Source organism: Callithrix jacchus, chromosome 1 (genome assembly GCF_049354715.1).
Source record: "Callithrix jacchus isolate 240 chromosome 1, calJac240_pri, whole genome shotgun sequence".
NCBI lineage: Eukaryota > Metazoa > Chordata > Mammalia > Primates > Cebidae > Callithrix > Callithrix jacchus.
This window is the reverse complement of record NC_133502.1, coordinates 186,352,227-186,372,082: the sequence shown is the minus strand read 5'-3', so window position 1 is coordinate 186,372,082 and position 19,856 is coordinate 186,352,227. Positions and strand designations below refer to the sequence as shown.

Below are 19,856 nucleotides of genomic sequence, written 5' to 3'. Positions count from 1 at the left end.
TGGAAAACAGAAAAATAATAGAGAAAATCACTGTAATGAGAATTTGGTTCTTTGAAAGCATCAATAAAATTATACAAACTCCTAGTAAGACTGGCAAAGAAAAAAGAGAAAAAACCACAAATTACCAATATCAGAAATGAGACAGGAGTTACCACTACAGATTATGCAGACATGAACAGGTTAATAAAGAAACATTACAAACAAGTATACACACAATAAATTAGAAAACCTAAATAAAATGAACTCCTCAGAAAGCACAAACTACTACAGCTCATCCAATGTGAAACAGATAACACAGTCATGTATCTATTAAGGAAATTAAATTTGTAATTTAAAAATTTCAAAAAAATGCTTCATTGGAAAATTTTCCCAAACATTTAAAGGAAAATTAATATCAGGTGAATATAATCTCCTCTAGAAAACAGGACAGTCCATTCAATTCAAAACATTTTATGAATCCAGTATTACTCTGATACCAAAACCAGAGAAAGCACAAAAAAGAAAACTACAGACCAATACCCCTCATAAATACAGAGGCAAAACTCCTTAACAAAATATTAGCAAATAGAATTCAGCAATACACAGAAATAATTATACACAATAACCAGTAGGGTTATTCATAACAATAAAGGCTAGTTTAATATTTGAAAATCAATATATATAAAGTACCACATTAACAGAAAAAACATACACATGATAATATCAATTGATACAGATAATCATTTGGCAATGTTCATTCATTCATGATAAAAACTCTTTTAAAAAAAGCAATAAAGGGGAACTTTCTCAACTTGATAAAGAACATCTACCAAAAAAAACACAAACAAACCCAAAATCCATACAGCTAATGTCATACTAAATGATGAAAGACAGAATGCTCCCTCCAGAAAAGATGTCAGTTCTTGCCACAGTTATTCAAAACGGTACTGAAAGTCAAAGACAGTGCAGTAAGGGAAGACAAGGAAATAAAAGACGTGTATATCAGAAAGGAAAACCTAAAACTGTTCATTTGCAGATGTCTTTATACTTTCTGTGGAAAATCCCAAGAAATCTACAAAACATACACCTAGCACAAATATAAGCCAAAATTACATAATTTCTTTTAAAATTTGCTGAAACTGGGCTGGGCGTGGTGGCTCATGCCTGTAATCCTAGCACTTTGGGGTCAGGGAATTGAAAACCAGCCTGCCCAACATGGTGAAACCCCATCTCTACTAAAAAAAAAAAAAAAAAAAAAAAATTAGCCATGCGTGGTGGTGCGTGCCTGTAATCCCAGCTACTTGGGAGTCTGAGGAACAAGAATTGCTCGAACCTGGGAGGTGGTGGTGGCAGTGAGCCAAGATGGCGCCACTACACTCCAGCCTGGGTGACAGAGTGAGATTCTCTCAAAAAAGAAAAAAAAATTTTTTTTTAATGAAGATAACATGTGTCAGAATCGATAGGATACAATTAAATTGGTAATCAGAGGAAAATTCATGGCCTTAAATATTTGAAAATCAAAGAATAAAATAAATAAAATGCCCGACTCAAGAAGCTAGAAAAGAACAACAAAGTAAAACAAACAACAACAACAAAAAAACAGAAGGAAAAACAAACAATAAAGATAAAATTGGACAGTAATGACTTTAAAAATAAGACAAAAGGAAAAACTAATAAACTAAGATTCTGGTTTTCTTTTTATGAAAATCTAGAAATACATATAAACCATTAATTAATCTACTTAATAAAAAAGGAAAACACAAAAATACACAGGATTAAAATGACAAGGAGGAAAACATTGAAACAGGGAAATTTTTAAAAAGTTAAGCCACTCTTAAGGCTATGTAAGTAAGTGGGAAAGTCTAGATCAAATGGATAATTTCTAAGGAAAATATAATTTGCCAGACTCATCTCAGGAGGCAACAATGTTTAAACAGACCAATATCAAAAAGTGGTATTATCAACGAACTACTCTGCAAAAAGAGACCAGATATCAACAATTTCACAAGAGAATTCTATCAAATATTTAAAGACCACATAATTCCAATATTACTTGAGCTACCCTTGAGCACAAGAACACATTCTAATTATTTTTATGAATTGATAATAGGTATAACCCACAGAATATATCCTTGGATAATATTTTCCAATAGAACACTGCCAGGTTTTATAATATCCATGCTTCTGAAAAAACATATATATCTTTCATTATAGTGTTGTTGGCTTTTCTGGGTGATATTTATGTTAAAAAAAAAAAAAGTACACATGCCCAAAAGTCAATACAATGTTTTTAACAAAATAATGTGAGGAACAACTCTCAGATAGGGTTCCAAATTCAGTTGGTTGTGTGAAGAAACCTGAAAGAGCTAATCCTTCAAGATGGATCCCAAATGGCTAACTGAGCCAGCATTTAAGTCAGAGTGAAGCTGCCATATGCTGAGTAGAGGTGTGGGAAAACCCACACCTTTTTAACTCTGGGAACTTTTAGAGCTCACCTGAACCAACCAATCAGAGCTCACTTGCCTTGGCCACTCAGAGCTCAGCTATATTGACCAATCAGAACTCAGCTGTGTCAACCAATCAGACCAAGCAAGTTTGAATATTTCATTTACATAAAAGGACTTGATTAAGGACCTGGGCAAGAAAAGTCAAACCTTCTCTTTCTTGTCTGGAATGTGCCTTCATTTTGCAAGGAAGGCTGCATCTCCCTGGTTTGCAAACTGTTCACTAGAATAAAGCCTGTTTCCTCCAAATTCCTTTTCAGGGAACTTTTGTTCACAGTAAGTTATGTGAATCATGTATGAATGTTTTTGAAAAGTGCAACAAGTTTCAACAAAGGAGGTGTCCAAAGCAAGTGCTTATTAATAGCTATTTTAATTGGTAAACAGGAAACAATATACTAAGCATTTTGTGTTCTGTTTATTAATTTTCATTGTGCTTTAATTACATTTTAGAAAATTAGTTATGAATTTTTAGTTGGCACATAACACACTATAATGTTTTACCATTTAAAATAATGGCTCACACTTGTAATCCCAGCACTTTGGGGGGCCAAGGCAGGCAAATCACTTAAGGTCAGGAGTTCGAGATCAGCCTGCCCAACATGATGAAACCCCATCTCTACTGAAAATATAAAACTTAGCCAGGTGTGCTGGCAGGCACCTGTAATCCCAGCTACTAAGGAGGCTGAGGCAGAAAAATTACTTGAACCCGGGAGGTGGAGGTTGAAGTGAGCCAAGATTGCACCACTGCACTCCAGCCTGGATAACAGAGCAAGACTCTGTCTCAAGAAAAAAAAGTAGGGGGTGGGTATGAGACCCTCTTTTAGAACATTTGATTTTCAGGAATGGAGCTGTGAAGTTAAGCAATAGATAACTCTATGTTATTGATATTTAAACCTTATGATCCTCAAATGTGACAAAAGAAAGCTACATAACATATCTCACTTAAAAATATCAATCCAAATATCCTACATAAAATATTAAACAGAATCCAATGGCATATTACAAAATAAATATAATTACCACTTGGGTTTATTCTAAGATTGCAAAGATATTTCATATCGAAAAATTCATTACTATACATCTCCATATCTAAGGAGACAAAAATATACAATATCTCTATGGATGTTGAAAAGGTCTTCAACAAAATCCAACATCTATAGTTTTTATCTATGTTCCAGATAAAAACACTAAAGTGGAAATAATGGATACTACAACATAATTTTACACACATACAAACACAGACACATACACACACACGTCCCTCAGGCCCAAAACCAAAATTTTACTTAGCGTAGGCAGAAGCTAGTAATGCCCACTAATTCCATTGTTACCTGACAGTGAAATCAGACAAAAAAATAATAATGAGAGGCCTAAGACTTAGAAAGAGTTAGAAGTATATTTGCAGAAGTTTTGATAATATATCTGGGAAAAAAAACCAACAGGAATCACACTGAAACTAATAAACAATTTGAAGATTCAGAAAAGCAGCAGGATACATAATCAACATATAAAAACTAATAGCATAGATTTCTGTTTCTAGTAGAAGTAATCACAGGGACCAGACAATCAATTGTTTTTAACAATCAAAAACACCAGACATTAAGAGAACAAAAAGCCAAGCCACAGACCAGGAGAAAATGCTTGCAAAACGCATATCTGACGAAATACTTGTATCCAGAATATACAAAGAATTCCTAAAACTCAACAATTAGAAAACAAACAACCCAAATAAAAAGTGGGCAAAAGATCTGAACAGGAACCTCACCAAGGAAACCACACACATGGCGAATGCACAGTAAAAGATGCTCAACATCGTATGTCATCAGGAAACTGGAAATTAAACAAGACACCACTACACACTTAACCAGATGGCTCAAATCCAAAATACTGACAACACTGAATGTTGGCAGGGATTTGAAGCTACAGGAAGTCTCATTCAATGCTGGTGGGAATGCAAAATGGTACAGCCTCTTTGGAAGACAGTTTGTCAGTTTCTTATAAAGATAAACATAGTCTTATCATATAACATAATAATCATCCTATTAAGTATTTACCCAAATGAGTTGAAAACACGTCCACACAAAAACCTGAACATGAATGTTTATAGCAGTTTTATTCATAACTGCCAAAAATTGGAAGCAACAAGATGTCCTTCAATCGGTGAAAAAACTTCGGTATGTCCAAAAGATGGAATATTAGTCCAGTGTTAAAAACAAATGAGCTGTCAAGCTACAAAAAGACACGAAGGAAACTCAAGTGCACATTGCTAATAGAAAGAAGCCAATCTGAAAAGGCTGCATACTGTATGATTCCAATCCTATGACAGTCTAGAAAAGGCAAAACTATAGAGACAATGAAAAGATCAGTGGTTGCCAGGAGGGATTGGGGGAAGAGCATAGGAAGCCCGGGGAGGAGCCACATATGGATTCCTGCGAATAAAAGCCAGGTAGGGACTCTAGGTTCATCCTCAAGCTGATCCTCAGAGAATCAGATGAGGCAGGCAGACTCCTTGTGCCCATGGGAAGTGAACAATAAAATGAACCATGGGCAGCTTTTCTCCAAGGAAGAAGGGGAGGCTGAGCAGTTAGAGGCTGTGCCTTCCACGGTTATACCTAGGATTGTGCACCAGTCTACAGGCCCCAGGTGAGAGCACTTGAGCAAGAGAGAATGGCATGCACACGTCTGAGCATGGGGATGCATCTGCAGACACGGACACATGCATGTCTATGTGTGTGGATGTGTCTACAAACATGGGCCCGCATATGGTGGCACCTCATTAGTCCATCTGGTCTGCTTAAGACCTAAATGCTTTCCCTGGCATTCATGTGAGTCCTGTTTCTATGGCCTCTCTTCTCCCTCTTTTTTCTCTGTACTTAAGAAAGGAGGGCTCCTCCTTGATGCCTATGAAATGCCCATGCACCTTCTCCACCATGTGAGGGGCCTGTATGTGTCACCTGCGGGTCTCTCCCTATTAGACTAGCTTGAAGACAGGTCCCCTGTGCCCTCAGGGCCTGCACACAGGTAGGCATGGAATCACTGCTCACTCAGGATGTCATGAGCATGTGAGTGAGCAAGGGGAGGAAAGAAGGCAGCTCAAACAAAGGCCTGGAAGCAGCCTCAGAACAGGGACTGCACAGGCCCATGAACAAGTGGGCACACGCCGGCAGAGAGCCTCCTCCTCCGCACGCCCTTACTCTCGGCCCCAGTCAAGGCTGTGGAGAGTCCTCAGCAGCTTTTGTACAACCACTAAGAGTTGTGCCTGCTTTGTGGTCTGCCTTCCTGACAAGGCTGTCTCTCTCCTGCTGTGCTCTCAGCACTCTAACACAGCACCTGACACTTAGCTGACAACATGCAAATAATCCTGGAAGGAAGGGGAATGGAGCTCAACCTCAGTCATCCTGGGGCACTAGAAATCAACAGGACATCAAGGGGCAGATGCTGACAGCAAAGGACTGTCTTTCCAGCCAGGAGAACAAGTCACAGGGGCACACTGGGTCCCCAGTGCCTGCTCTAGAGCAGGAGGGAATGGGGGTCGCTGGACCTGTACAAGATGGACCCTACCCCACTGGCACAGGGAGATACTCACTGGGAACAACCGTGGCTTCCCCAGGAGGGCCCGTCAGCATCACTGGGATGTGTACAACAGTGCTTGAGTCTGGGGGCTGACTGCCCATCCGAGTGACATTCCGCTGATTGTCTGCATCCTCTGGCTGTTCCTCCACCTTCTGGAGACAGGTGCTGGGTAGTGTGTGCACAGGGCCCACAGTCACTGTCCCACTGGTCTCTAGGTCACAGTGTGGCTCCCTGAAATCAAGAATGTACATCAGGCCTGGGCGCGGTAGTTCACGCCTGTGATCTCAGCACTGGGAGGCCAAGGCAGGAGGATCACTTAAGCCCAGGAGTTCAAGACCAGCCTGGGGACTATAGTGAAACCCTATCTCTACAAAAATTAAAAAATTAGCCAGACATGGTGACACATGCCTGTAGTCCCAGCTATTCAGTCTGGGAAGGCTGAGGTAGGAGGATTGCTTCAGCCCGGGAAGTCCAGGCTGTAGTGAGCCATGACTGCACCACTGCATTCCGCCCTGGGCAACAATGTGACTCTGTCTCCAAAAAAAAAAAATAATCTACATAACCAAAATCCTATCAACCAAAACCCTTAAACCTCTAAACCTATACAGACCAACTAAACCTATGACGACTACCTGCTCTGTTACTCTGGCATTCTGTCTGTTTTTTAAATCACCCTATACACCTCTGGGTCTTTAGTCTAAAAGGCAGGGATGGAGCTGACCCACTAACACACAAAGTATGTCTGGTGTCTGGGCTGGGGCCTCCAGTAGCCAGTGTTCTGGTTGGTTTGTGGCCATTGGGTACCTGGCAACTGCTGGTCTTGGCCTCTGAGCCACTGTTACCCCAGGCCCCTCAGAGTCAGTTCTGCCCCAGGGAGCAAGTTGGGCTAGCTGGGGTCCTCTCTGTCATGATCACGCAGCCTGGCCCCCACACCCTGCTCTGCCCCTAGCCCACTGGCCTTCTCAGGCTTCCCTCGGGCCATCCTGCCTCTCCTTCCTCCACAGCAATCTTCGACGTTTTCTTCTCTCTGGGTCACTTTGCTCTTTCCAAACCAGTTGCAACAATTCCCCTTTAAGCCCTCCCTTCTTAAATAACAGCTGGTGTTCACAGAGGACACATGACCTGCCAAGCCTTTTACAGGTCAACCCTGCAAGACAGGATTGTCCACCCCACCTGAACAGCATGCGGAGACCCCAGCCCAAACGGCCCTGGACAGGGGAGCATGGCCACGGCTGTAGCCTCCGCCCATGGACCCCATCCCCACAGCCAGCACTGGGGCCTGCATCGCCCGGGCGAACCCCCTCCCTACCCGACCCCACCCAGCTGCGGACGAACCTAGGCTGGTGGTTCCGGAGCTCCTTCTCCTTGTCGGCTTCCACGATCTCAGCCTCCTTCTCTGCGGTCTCCTTCTCCATGGCCTCCTTCTCAGCAACCTCGTGCACAGGTAGCACCTTGTGCCGGGCTCGGTGCCGCCGCGCCGGCTCCTCCCCACTCTCCGCCTCCCGTGGCCCCGTTCTGGGGCCTCCGCGGTGACGCGCGCGCCGCTCGCCCTTGGCCCCGGCGCCCTCCTTGCCCGGGTCCTGGTGCCGGTGCGTGCGGTGGCGTCGGGGCTCCCGCTCGGCCACCTCTTCCGGGGAGCCGCGCCGATGGTGCCGCCGGCCGCCCTCCGGGCCTGGGCCTCGGCCACGCTCGCTCCGCGCTTCCGGGGGCCCCGCGGCCTCCTTGCTGTGGCTGCGGTGCGGCCGCGGCCGCTCCTCCCGGGCACCGGGCTCCCCACTCTCCGCCTTTGGGGCCTCTGCTCGGTCCTGGTCCCCTGCTGCTGGGGCCCTGTCCTTGTCACGATGCCGGTGGTGCCTGCGCGGCGGGTCGGCGCCCTCGGGTACCTCCGCAGCCTCCTGCCGGGCCTTGCCTCCCACGGTCCCCCGCGCGCCGTCGCGGCCGAGCTCCACCACCAGAGGCCGGTCCAGGTGCGTCTTCATGTCGGGCCGCAGGTGGCGCGTGGTGGCGAAGCGCAGCCGCTCCTCGGGGTCCATCTCACTGTACAGCGCCTCGCAGCTGGCCCGTAGGTTCTGCAGCCGTAGCTGGCTGGCCCGCTGCTCCCACACCGAGCGCGCCTTGGCCGAGTTCTGCTGCCTGCTGCGGGGAGACTGGCGGTGAGTGCGGCCCCGCCGGCCACCCGCCCGCTGCTTTCCAGGGAGGCCACAATGGACACACAGTGATGAAGCAATGGCGCGGGGAGGTGGGAGGCAGGGCCGTGGGAGCCCCACACCACTCAGGGGACACGTATCAGGTGGGCAAAATTCCAAGGGAACAGAATTCAACCCAGCTCCCCACGGCATCCCACGGGACCCACAAGGTGACAGCACCAGCCTGTCAGGGCCCAGGGGGGCTCAAGGAGGCAGAGGGGTACAGGACAGTGGGAATGCACCAGACAGGCCAAGCAGGTGGGTGGGCGGCTGGCCAGAAAGGCCACCACGGGAGGGAAGGGCACATTCCAAAAGGGCAGGGCAGATGGAGAGATGGGGGTTAGGGAGGCCCTACAGTCTCCCTGGGGAGCTGACCCCTGCTCTAGCGCTAGCAGAGCTGCTACAAGAAGGGCGGGACATGCAGCTGTTTCTCCATCGCCACCTCCAGGAGGCAGGCCACCAGCCAGGTGGAAAGGCTGTTTGCCAAGAAACCCAGGAGGCAGGTGCTGGGGCAGGGCAGACAGCAGCCAAGGGCGCACCTGGCCCTCTCAGGAGCAAATGCAGGGTCTCTGCCAGTCCCGGAGGTGGTCAGCTGCAGCCCCACAGCTGCCCCTGGCTCAGTGACCAGGAGCCCAGAAGTCAGGTCTGAAACTGGAAATGCTCCCCTCCCGTAATCACCAATGCCCTCCTCTCTCCTGACTCCATGGAGACCCCCTCCCTCCACTGGGCACAGAGCCAGAACATGGTCCTCAGAGCCCTCTAGCACCAGGGATGGCCAGTGGTCTAGGCTCAGCCCTCACTGCAGGGGCTACCAAATGCCTTGACCCCTACTCCTATGTCATGGGCCCAGGCACCTCCCCTATTCACACATGGGGCTCCATAGCCCAGAATGCATGAGAAGCCCTTTGCATACTTGGACTTCTGCTGAGTAAGACCACCTTCAGATAAGGTCTTATTAGCCCCAATACTAAGCCCCACTGTCGCCAAGGAGACCAACTTGAGGGCCATGGCATCTGTCTCCTGTAACTGCCACATGGTGCTCTGGACACAGTGCCCACTTCTTCCAGTCCTTACAACCACCTCAAGAATCAGGTGCTACTCTTGTCCCTGATTCACAGATGAAGATACTGAGCCTATAGAGTTGTTACTTACTCAGGGTCCCACCGTGAGTCAGGATCAGACACAGGCAAGGGCAAAAAGGAAAAACATTTCTAAAGAAGACAAGAGTCCTTGGCCACTGCACTAACAGCACAGGGTACAAACACAGCCTGCAGAGGCCCAGGCAAGCGGCCACCAGCTCTGGGGCCCTGGGTGGCTGAGCACCACTCTGACCTGCAAAGACAGGGCAGCCAGGTGTGGAAAAGCCCAGTCCCTGCAGCCGGCCCACCCAAGGCAGGTGGACAGTAAATCCTGCCCCTTTGTAGAAGTCCAGGCTGCAGTGGGAGCAATTTCCAGGGTAGCACCTTGCACAAATGAAAGCAGAAGTGTGTCTGTGCCTCACCTGAGAGCTTGGATGGGGTGGGGGCAGGCAGGGCTACCTGTAGGGGCTGCCTGCTGACCCCCAGCCTTGGTTGAAGCCCTAGGCCCTGACCTGTATCCCCTAATGCACTGAAATTGTGCTGCCCCTGCTCCCAAGGGTGCCCTACAACTGACCCAGAGGATACAGCAACCCCAGCTGGGACCAAGACAAAAGGGCTCTACTGCCAACAGTGCTGAGGGGCACCTACAAGGGCACACGTCAGGCAGAGGAGCCCTGCGAGGGCGGAGGCCATTCACTACCTCAAGCCTCCCAGTCCACTACAGCGCTAAGGGGGGCCTGGGTTCTGAGCCCCTTGGTCAGCACGGTGGCCCACTATGATGAGGCCATGACTCTTGGGGACCAGCATCGCAGTTCCGAAAAGACAGGCAGTGAGGATCATGGGTACATGCAGAGGCACAGGGTCTGTGTGAAGGTGGGGTGGGCTACAGAACACATAGCTCCACCCTCACCCTTGCATCAGGTGCAGCTCCGTCTCACGCAGGAAACACCTGAAGCAGGGAGAGGCTGTCTGCTGGACTGAGGGCGCTGTCAGGCTAGCAGGCTCCCCCGTCATTACCCAGGAAGAGCAAGATGCTGAGCGGCCTACACCAGGGACACCTGCCCACCCCACTGCAGCCCCCTGAGGCTCATCTAGCCTGCTCCTTCTGGGCCTATCTGCCTTAGTATCACCAGAGACCATCTACATCTGCCTTCACTCGGTCAGCACCACCAGGTTCGTCTCTGGAGGTATCCCCTAGGTCTCTGAATCTGTGTGCTGGGCCTCTGCATGGTGTCTGAGTCAGCCTGCATTTCCCCGGCCTCTGTCTCTGTCCTTGCTCTGCCTGGCATGTATCCACACCAACCTATCCATACCAGTGTGGCTAGTGACTCTAATCCAGGCAAAGTCCTGGTTTAAAAGGGCTCTTCAAGGAGGTCACAAGGACGACTGTCCCCCGCACCTTGTCCTGGCCTCAGCTGGTAGGCACAACCCAGCTGTTCCATGGAGGATGGCTCAGCCACACTCAGCCAGGTGCTATGGCAGAGCAGAGGCAGGTGCTATGGAGGACAGCTCAGCCACACTTGGCCCGGGTGCTGTGGGGAACTGCAGGACTTGGAGGTGGCCTCAAGGGGCTCTGTGGCCCTGCTTTAAGGTCTCTGGGCTCAGACAACCCTTACCTGTTGAAAACATGAAGCAGCCCTGGTATAACACCATGGATACCTGCTAGCTGCATCTTTTTTTTGTTTTTTTGGAGACAGAGCCTCACTCTGTCACCCAGGCTGGAGTGCAGTGGTGCGATCTCAGATCACTGCAAACTCCACCGCCCAGGTTCAATCAGTTCTCCTGCCTCAGCCTCCCAAGCCTATGCCACCACTCCCGGCTAATTTTTTGTATTTTAGTAGAGACAGGGTTTCATCATGTTGCCCAGGCTGGTCTCGAACTCCTGAGCTTGGGCGATCCACCCGCCTCAGCCTCCCAAAGTGCTAGGATTATGGGCATGAGCCACCAAGCCCAGTCACCATCTGCATCTTTTTCAGCCTGCGGATGGATTCAGGATCCAGCATGCTTTCTTGTCCCTGGAGATATCCGTGCCTCTGACAGCCAGCAGCAGTGTTCGTGGGAAGACTGAGCCCACCACCATGTTGGCTGCCAGCAAGGAAGCATGGGGCAGGGCAGTGGGGGCCTCACCTGCATCAGGGCACAAACAGGACATGCGGCCTACCTGCACCTGACCACTTCAGGGACCCCTCACCTGCAGGGCCTGGCCTTGCCCTCCAGGGGAAGCCCCTGTGACCCAGACATCCATGAGCACTTCCCCATGAGAAGCTGCCCAAGGGGAGGCTGGTCAGTCACTCCTGGAGGGCCACCCTGGGGTTTCCACGGCTCTGCCTCGGGCCCTGGTTGATCTACTGTAAGCTCCAGCTTTCTGCTCTTGCTAGAACAAGGACTTCCTGAGAATAGCAAACACAGTTCCTCCCAAGTAAGGGGGCTGGAAGGACCCATAAACATCCCCAGTGAGCCCCTAAAGAGGACTCCCTGTTGTGCCTACTCACAGGGCCCTGACCTCGCAGGAACTACAAGGAGGCCTGAGCCCATGGCACCCAGTCCACTCAGGAGAAGCAGACACGCTCAAGATACCAGAGTGACCGCACACAATGGTCAGCAGACCAAAAGAGACCAGGAGGGAAAGGAAAAGGGGCTGAGCGCAGAGGGTCTGACCCCATGGCAGGACCTGAAGGCATCAGGGAGCAAGCCCACCATTCCCCACTCAGGCCATGGAAGGCTGGCCTGGAGCTGCCCCATGAAGCGAATGACTTGTGGTGAGAAAGCCGAGTTAGGAGTGGAAGGAAGGAGTTTGCATGTAGTTATCATGAAGCCATGGATGGAATATCATAGCAGAGCGACTCACGGTGAGTTCACGCTGGAGACAGATGAGCTGCGAGATACAGTACCTCGAGCTTGCTTTACAAAACTGCACATGCAAAAAACAGAACAGACAGAAGTAAGAACACCAGAGAGAGTTCCGAGGGAACCAGTGACACCAAGGGCCACGCCAGCGTAGGCGCAGGCTGCCGTGTGCATCTGGACGGAGGCCACGGACACGTCCGTCAGACGGGCACTGGCCAAGACCTCAGGGTGAAAGAGAATTGAGAACCAATTCCGCACATGCAGAAAAGTAAGGCTGAAGAGAGACAGCAAGCCCTGTAATGCCTGGAAGACAGAAGCCATTAGCTCGGGGCCCATCCCTCATGGCTCAGCACACACTGCCCAGGACAGGCAATGGGACTGGGAGGAGCCAACACCGATTTTCCTGCAGTTCCAAACAGCCCCACATTGTCACATAGTCTCCTGGCCCTTGAGATGGGGCAGCGCAGGCTAACAAAGGAGGCAAGGGTGCCCTTTCCAGAGATGCCACCTGGGCCCTGCTGCCAGACACACCTGCCTTCCTGGTGAGCACCTGGGCTCCACTCTGGTTCCCGCCCCAGGACTCCCCAGGCGGCAACCCAGGTGCTTCCAGGCCACCAGGAGGCCTCCAGGGCAAATCAAGCTACGCCGTAACCCACCTTCCCTTTGGGTGCAGCTCCAGCCATTTCCAAGTGACTTTCAAAGGCTTTTCCAAAACCAATGGAAAGAAACCAAAACTCCCTTTACCGCCACTTCCCTCCAATAACTTCCCGCGGAAGGGCCAAGTAGGCTCCAGCTCCTCTTTCTCAAGGCCAAGGTCTCTGTGCCTTTGTGAGGCAGTTGAAGCAGCTCACTTGCCCACAGGCTCTGGTGCAAACAGGCATGTGTGTGTGAGAGGGAGTGTGAATGTGACACTGTGAGTGATGAGTGTGGTGGAATGAGATTGGCTGAGACTGTGTGTATAAATGTGCGTGGTTGTGTGTGCATGTGATTTAGAGTGTGGGATGATTTAACTATGAATGTGAGACTGTGTGTGTTGTGAGGGTGTGTCTGTGAGTGTGTGAGTCTGTGTAAATGCTCCTGTGGGTGTTTCTGTGCCTGTGTGACTGTATGCCTGTGTATGAGTGTGTATGTGTGATTCTGGGTGACTATGTGTGTGTCTGTGTGTGCCTGTGTCTGTGTACGTGTGGTTCTGTGTGACTATGTGTGTGCCTCTGTGTTTGTGAGTGTGTGTGACTCTGCAGGATGCCAGTGTTCAGAAATCCAAGTGATGATGAGATTGACCCAGCAGAAAACCAGAAGATATCACCAGGCTTAGCATCCCTTCAAGCAGCTGTCACCTGAGGCCCAGGACACGTAACGCAGGCCACACGCTAGGGTGCCCTTCTGAGGCAGGTTCAGGCACCATCTGTGTCAAGCCACACGGAGCATCACTGAGAGTCTCTCAAACACCGAGGACACCCTAAGTCCTCCCAGCACCCAGGGCACCAAGCCCGGCAGTGCCCCTGCTCTGCAGGCCACACAGCACAGCTATGAGGGACAGGGGTAGGGCAAAAGGTACTCAAGGGCACTGCTCTAGCCCAGCCCAGCAGCTCAGGGTGCTAGAAATGAGTGCAGGGCAGGAGGAAGTGCTGCTGCTCGTCCCACCAGGAGAATAGGAAGCAGACAAAGACAGATGACACAGCTTTCAGCCCTCGGAGGTCTCAGCACAACACAGGCATGCAAACAGCAGCAGCGGGGCCAGGCCTCGCCAGGTGCAGGGCCCTCCTTGAAGGAATCCCCTGAAGGCTGATTCCTGCAGGGTCTCTTGTGGTGGAATCAGACTGGCTGTCAGGTCTAGCCGGTGGGCTGAGGACCACAGAGGATGAGCGCCCACAGCTGCACCCCAGGCAGGGACCACAGGGGCTGAGACCTGGATGCCTTGGGCTGCTGGCTTGGGCTCGCCACCCCTTGCCACATGTGAAGGCTGCAGCCTGCTTGAGTTTAAGATGCTGGCACCGGAGCTGATGCTTGGCTCCGGACCTACCATGAGGCACAACACCTAGGGGTCCCCCAGGAGAAAAGAAGCTCTTTCCTCATGTAGGAATCATCATGATGCTCAGATCAACAGCTGATGCCGATGTACCCTGTGCCCAAGGATGCCCGTCTACAGCCTTATTCCGGCATAGCAGTGTCTCCAAACCAGGGACAGGGCAACAGACAAGGAAGTGTCCAGCCCTCCTTTTCAGGTAGCCTGACTCAGTCTCCATGACTGCCCAGGGCCCTGGTAGCCTCTTCTCCAAGGACTCAGCCTGGATGGGAGTGGACACCCTCCAATGTCCCCAGGAGGAGGCAGGTCTGGCAGGCAGCAGGGGCCAAGGGACAAGTGCTGACCTCTAGGGAGAAGGCAAGTCCTAAAGAGAATCACCCGAGGCCTGCACGAGGCCAGGAGCTGAGCACAACACTCGCCCCTCTACTGCAGACCGCCCACCGGCAGAGCTCACAGAGCTCTGGCAGCAACCCCCGGACCAAGTAGCCAAACTAAATGGACTAATAACTAATGGACCAAATAAGTGAATTAGCCAAGACAAGGAAAGATCGAAATAAACAACTGAGGACTGAGCCCCAGCTTCTGCTTGATGGCCACTGTGTCCACAGCTGCTGGGCTCCCCTGAAGGCCCCTCCCATCCCCGCCTGAGTCCCTGGCGGGCTACAACCTCTTCTAGCTGCTTCTGCCCCAAAGACCAGCACTTTCTGCTAGGCTTAGAGACAGGCTCCCCACAAACATCATCTTCCTGGTGATGACCAGGCAGGATCAGGGCTGGTATGGCTGTGCACACATATGCACACACTCAGCACATGCACTCATACACATGCTCTCTGTGCAACTCTCAAGTGCACACACATACACCTAGCACACTCATCCACATGCCAACATGCTTACACAGCAGTGCAGACACACGTCGCTACAGATGTACCTGTGGTTGTGCCAGCCCTGTGCTCTGTGTTCCCGGCAGGGCGGGTAGACAGCTGAAGAGCAGGGACCCACCCATCAGCACAAGGAATGGGAGGTGTGGGGGTTGGGTGTGCAGCCAGATGGAGCTAACGGCTCCAGAGCTAAACTCAGCTGGGCCCAGAGAACAAGCTTCCAGCAGGGGCATCTCTGCACTCTGTGGCCCACCCTGTGACTAGGCCATGGGCCAGACTTTCCTGCCTCCCTTCCCAGAGACTGACCTCCTCACAGCTCAGCTCACTGCAGCCTTGAGCCCTGGGCTGGACACTTTGCCTGAACTCTAAAGCCCCAACACCTCCAAACGTGCTTCTGTGGAATGAGCAGTTTTCACCACAATAACTTCCTGTAAACTTTGTCCTAATACCTAACACTTGCAGAGACATTTTTGGAAACAGCAGTAAGTCTCTCGGGCTGCTCAGGTATCATCTAGAATCTCTTGGCTCATAAAATATATTTCTGAAAAGCTGTGCATAAAATCAATTTACTGACTCCTCCCCCAACTGATTCACAGTTGCCTGGAGAGGGGCTTGGAACCACCCTGAAGCCATCCACGGACTAAAGATCATGGCAGAGACAATCCCGCCATAATGTGAGGGCTGTGCCTGGCCACCCCTGGCCCTGCTCATACTGAGAAAAAGCCCTGAAGCCCTCAGTGAGCCTTTTGCTCCAAGGTTCCAGCAGGGAGGGAGTCATTCCCTCTCATCCCAGTTCCAGGGAGGGGCTGTGTCCTCACCAGCCAAGGCCAGGGCCCTCTGAGGAAGCCTCTGGAAGGGCTGCCCTGGCGAGGGCCCAGCCATGGAACCCTGCAGCAGCCCCACTGCCACCCCATGATCCGCTCAGGAGCCTTACGCAGCGATGGAAATGTTCGCAGCAGACATGGGGCTGACTTCGGCCACTTCTTTGGCCTTTTGCAGAGCAAGCTTCTGATTGGCTGCTTCTTCCATCTCCTCTTCATCCTGTTTGAGCAAAGAGAAATATCCAGTTCCCCTCACAGTGTTGCACACACTTTAACACCATCAGCTCTTCCTCTGGGGGCCTAAAAAAAGACGTACATAGTGCTGCTCTGTCCAGTGGAGACAGGCGGCCAGCCCCTGAGTTAACACGGACCCCCATGACCCATCCCACAGGAACTCTCTCTGGTGCTCTCCAGGGCCTCCCTTTCTGCATCTGAGACTCAAAGGTAATGGTCGCTAGGGTTCCTTCCTCAGTATCCTCTTGCTCCTGCCATCTCCCTAGAACTCACAGGTGACGGCCCCACTTCTGTGCTATCCTGACATTACGCTGAGCTCCAGCCCAGGTACCCGGCCACTGCCTGAACATTGCTGTTTGTTTTGTTTTTTGTTGTTTGTTTTTTTAGAGACAGGGTCTCACTCTATCACCCAGGCTGCAGGGCAGTGGCACAATCTCAGGTCACTGCAGCCTCAACCTCCCAGGCTTAAGTGATCCTCTTACCTCAACCTCCCATGCAGCTAGGACTACAAGCACGTGTCATCATGCCTGGCTAATTTTTATTTTTTAATTTTTTTTAGATGGAGTCTTGCTCTGTCACCCAGGCTGGGTGGCATGATCTTGGCTCACTGCAACCTCCACCTCCCAGGTTCAAGTGATTCTCCTGCCTGAGCCTCCCTAGTAGTTGGGATTACAGGTGCATGCCATAACACCCAGCTGACTTCTATATTTTTAGTAGAGATGGGGTTTCACCATGTTGCCCAGGCTGGTCTCGAACTCCTGACCTCAGGCGATCCGCCCGCTTCAGCTTCCCAAAGTGCTAGGATTACAGGCATGAGCCATTGTGTCCAGCCTGATTTTTCTTTTTTTTTTTTTTTTTTTTTAGAGACAGGGTCTCATTATATTACCCAGACTGGTCTTGAACTCCTAGGCTCAAGTGAGCCTCCCACTGCAGCGTCCCAAAGTGCTGAAAGTAGAGGTATGAGCTACCACGCCCAGCCTTCAGCTTGTTTGTACCATGGCACCTCAAAGTTGCCCATCGAAATGCAAATCTGTCCCTCCTTTTGTCCCACCTGTCCTCCCAGAAGCATCTATCACACTTGAACAAAGCCAAGAGCAAGGGCAAGAGGCCTAGCATGCCCACAACCACTGCCACCACAAGGGTGTCCAGTGGGGCCAGGTACCACCTTCGAGCTTTTCTACCTGGACCCAGATCATGTCTGTCCCTGTGTCCCTAGCTGCGGCTGTGAGAAGCCCCTCCCTGTCTCCCCCAATCCTAGGTGACCATTTGCAGTGCCTGGCCCTGAGCTTCACATGGCTCCTTCCCTCAGGGCTGGGCTTATGTGCCTGTGTGCAGGCAGGTACAGACAGTTTCCTCTGCCCATAGCCTGGGAAAGGGAATGGACATCTAGCAGACCTCTGGCCCTGACCCCAAGTTACTAAACAAGACCAACATGCTCTGCATCTGGGTTTCAGATCAGTAGTTCTGGGCCGAGACCACAGGCCCCAGAAAGGAAGCTAGTACTTCCATGTTGTCCATTTAAAGAGCTGGGGCCACCACTGTTTCCTCAAAATCCTGAAGCCCAGGCCCACCTGGCTCCCCTGGGAGCTAGCATTCCCAATATTCCCTAAAATGATGTCCTTGAATCTGCTTTCAGGGCACAACACTGGCAAAAAATAAGTCCCTTGTTAGCTGCCTGCAAATTTCCCTCCACAGAGAACAGACCTTTAAACCTCAAGCCCATAGAGGACCCAGTGTGAAACACCCACACCCAGGTCCCTCCTCCAGGATCTGGCCCCATCCAGCTTCCCAGCTCTCTGGAGCAGGGACTTCGCCGTCACTCCAGGGAGTGTTCTGAAGTCCCCTGGAAAGTCTACAAACAAATTCAAGTTTATCCCCACTTCAAAAAATACGCAGTGCTGCAATACATTGTGGGAGTATAAAGGAAGGGGATAGTTGAGTCATAACCTTTGGGGTTCCTGGCCAGTCCAGAAAAATGTCCCACAGCCAGACACAGACAGGCCTCCAGTGGCCCCAATTCTCAGAGAAGAAATTCCTAAATTAGGCCAGTTACATAAAAGGGGGCCACCAATGAGGGTACATGTATGAGGACACAAGGCCCCAGGGACATGGCTTCCTCCATGCATCCTCCCTCGCAATAGAACCCAAAGAGACAGTGGGGCCCCAGCACCCCAGAGCAGCCCACCCAGGACAGCTGGGGCCCTGGGTTCCAAGGCAACCCCGGCACCAAGGAGGGCTCTGTGGGTGCTTGGGCTCCCCCAACCCAGGCGGCCCAGGCTGAAGACAGGAACAGGCAGAAGCTAGAGACCAGAGTGCCAGGGAGAAATCCAGGCCCCCAGGCACAGCCATGACCCAGGTCTGGAGGCGTGGGAGTAAGAAGGCTGAGCAGAAGCAAGGGGAGGCCCAGGCTGCAGCTGGCACTGCATGGACCATGCCCTCCCAGAGAGCTGGCTGGAGGGAGCAGGGACACCTGTGCAGCACACACTCCTGGAGAAGCTCCGTGGCACACCTGTACCTCTGCTGCCTGTGGACAGAAGTCCTGAACCTGTCTCTCTCAGCCCAGAACAGGGAAGGCACTGAGACACCTGTCCGGGATAGGGCACAGGCAGAGAAGGGCGCACAGTGACACGCACACAGAACAGCCCATGCAGGTACATGCTGACGTACACAGCATGCACGCGGGACATTTGCAGCGTGGTTCACGCCAAACCAGAAGGCAGCATCCCCTCTGCCAGGAGCTAGGGCTTGAGTCAACACACAAGCCTGAGACTGAGACAGCAGGTGGCCCAACCACAAGTGTTCAGGGCTGAGGGGAGCATGGCCAAGGAGGGGCTGTGTCATCAGGAGGGACACCACAGAGGGAGACATGTACAATCGCATCCCCTGCGGGGCTCAGAGATGAGAGGAATACTGAATGGCACCCGCTGGGCACTGCCTGAAGCAGCAGCTGTCCCACTGTGGCACAGCTGTACTGGAACAGGGCCACCAGCTGCTCCTCCTGCTCAGGCCCCTCCTGCTCCCAGCACACCCTGCCATTCAGGCTCTTCTTCCCAGTGCTGGCTTCTCTGAGAGTCTGCCTGTCCATCTGCCTTCAGGGCTCTGGCTCTCCCCACAACCTCAGCTCCAGCCTCCAGCCCCTGAGTAGCACACTAACCTCTGCCCGCCAGGATCCAAGGAGATGCTCCTGGACAGGGGACACACGAGGCCCCAACCCAGGACCCAGCCTCCTTCTGACTGCAGCCACATCCAAGTGATATGAGCTGACACCAACCAACCCCTCCCTGTCCCTACTTACCTTAGTCAGCTCCTGGGCATTGGCCAGGTTGTCCACAGCAATGGCCAGGAAGACATTCAGCAGAGTATCTGGTTGGGTCCAGCTGAGGAAGAGAATCTCTGCCTAACACGGCCCCAAAGTCATACTGCAGCTTCCTCCATCTCCCCAGATCCCAACCAGCCTCCAACCTCCAGCCTCCTTCCCTTGGCACCTACCAGCTCCCCCAGGCCCCATCCCCAGATATACTCCAGCCCAGCCAGTAGGCCCTCCAGCCCCCTGTTCCCTCCTCACTTCCAGCCTCTCTGCCAATCCCACCTTCACTCCGCCTCCCATCACCCAGCCTTCCTAATGCCTACCTGAACCTCTTTCCCCAACCCAGCTCTTTCCGGCTGACTGTGCAGGCGCAAAGCTCAGAGGCTGTGCTGGAGCCATCTGCCTCTGCCTCCTAAAGAGGG

At 51.5% G+C, this 19,856-nt stretch overlaps 1 protein-coding gene across 9 annotated transcripts in view; it reads right to left on the bottom strand.

The window, feature by feature from the left end:
* CACNA1B (calcium voltage-gated channel subunit alpha1 B) overlaps positions 1–19,856 on the bottom strand; it is a 247,612-nt gene that overhangs the window by 100,591 nt on the left and 127,165 nt on the right. For 5 of the 9 annotated variants that reach the window (XR_008473837.2, XR_013520616.1, XM_054238484.2 and 2 more), the window contains exons 17-21: positions 19,423–19,490; positions 16,007–16,113; positions 12,170–12,232; positions 7,392–8,192; positions 6,070–6,287 (exon numbers count right to left, since the gene is read on the bottom strand). Coding sequence is in view for 7 of the 9 variants with exons in the window: in XM_054238484.2 (XP_054094459.1) it covers positions 6,070–6,287; positions 7,392–8,192; positions 12,170–12,232; positions 16,007–16,113; positions 19,423–19,490 (1,257 nt within the window). In the remaining 2 variants the exon portion in view is untranslated. The remainder of the gene's footprint in view (positions 1–6,069; positions 6,288–7,391; positions 8,193–12,169; positions 12,233–16,006; positions 16,114–19,422; positions 19,491–19,856) is intronic. The other 4 variants (XM_054238489.2, XM_054238491.2, XM_054238488.2 and 1 more) reach the window with 3 other exon arrangements.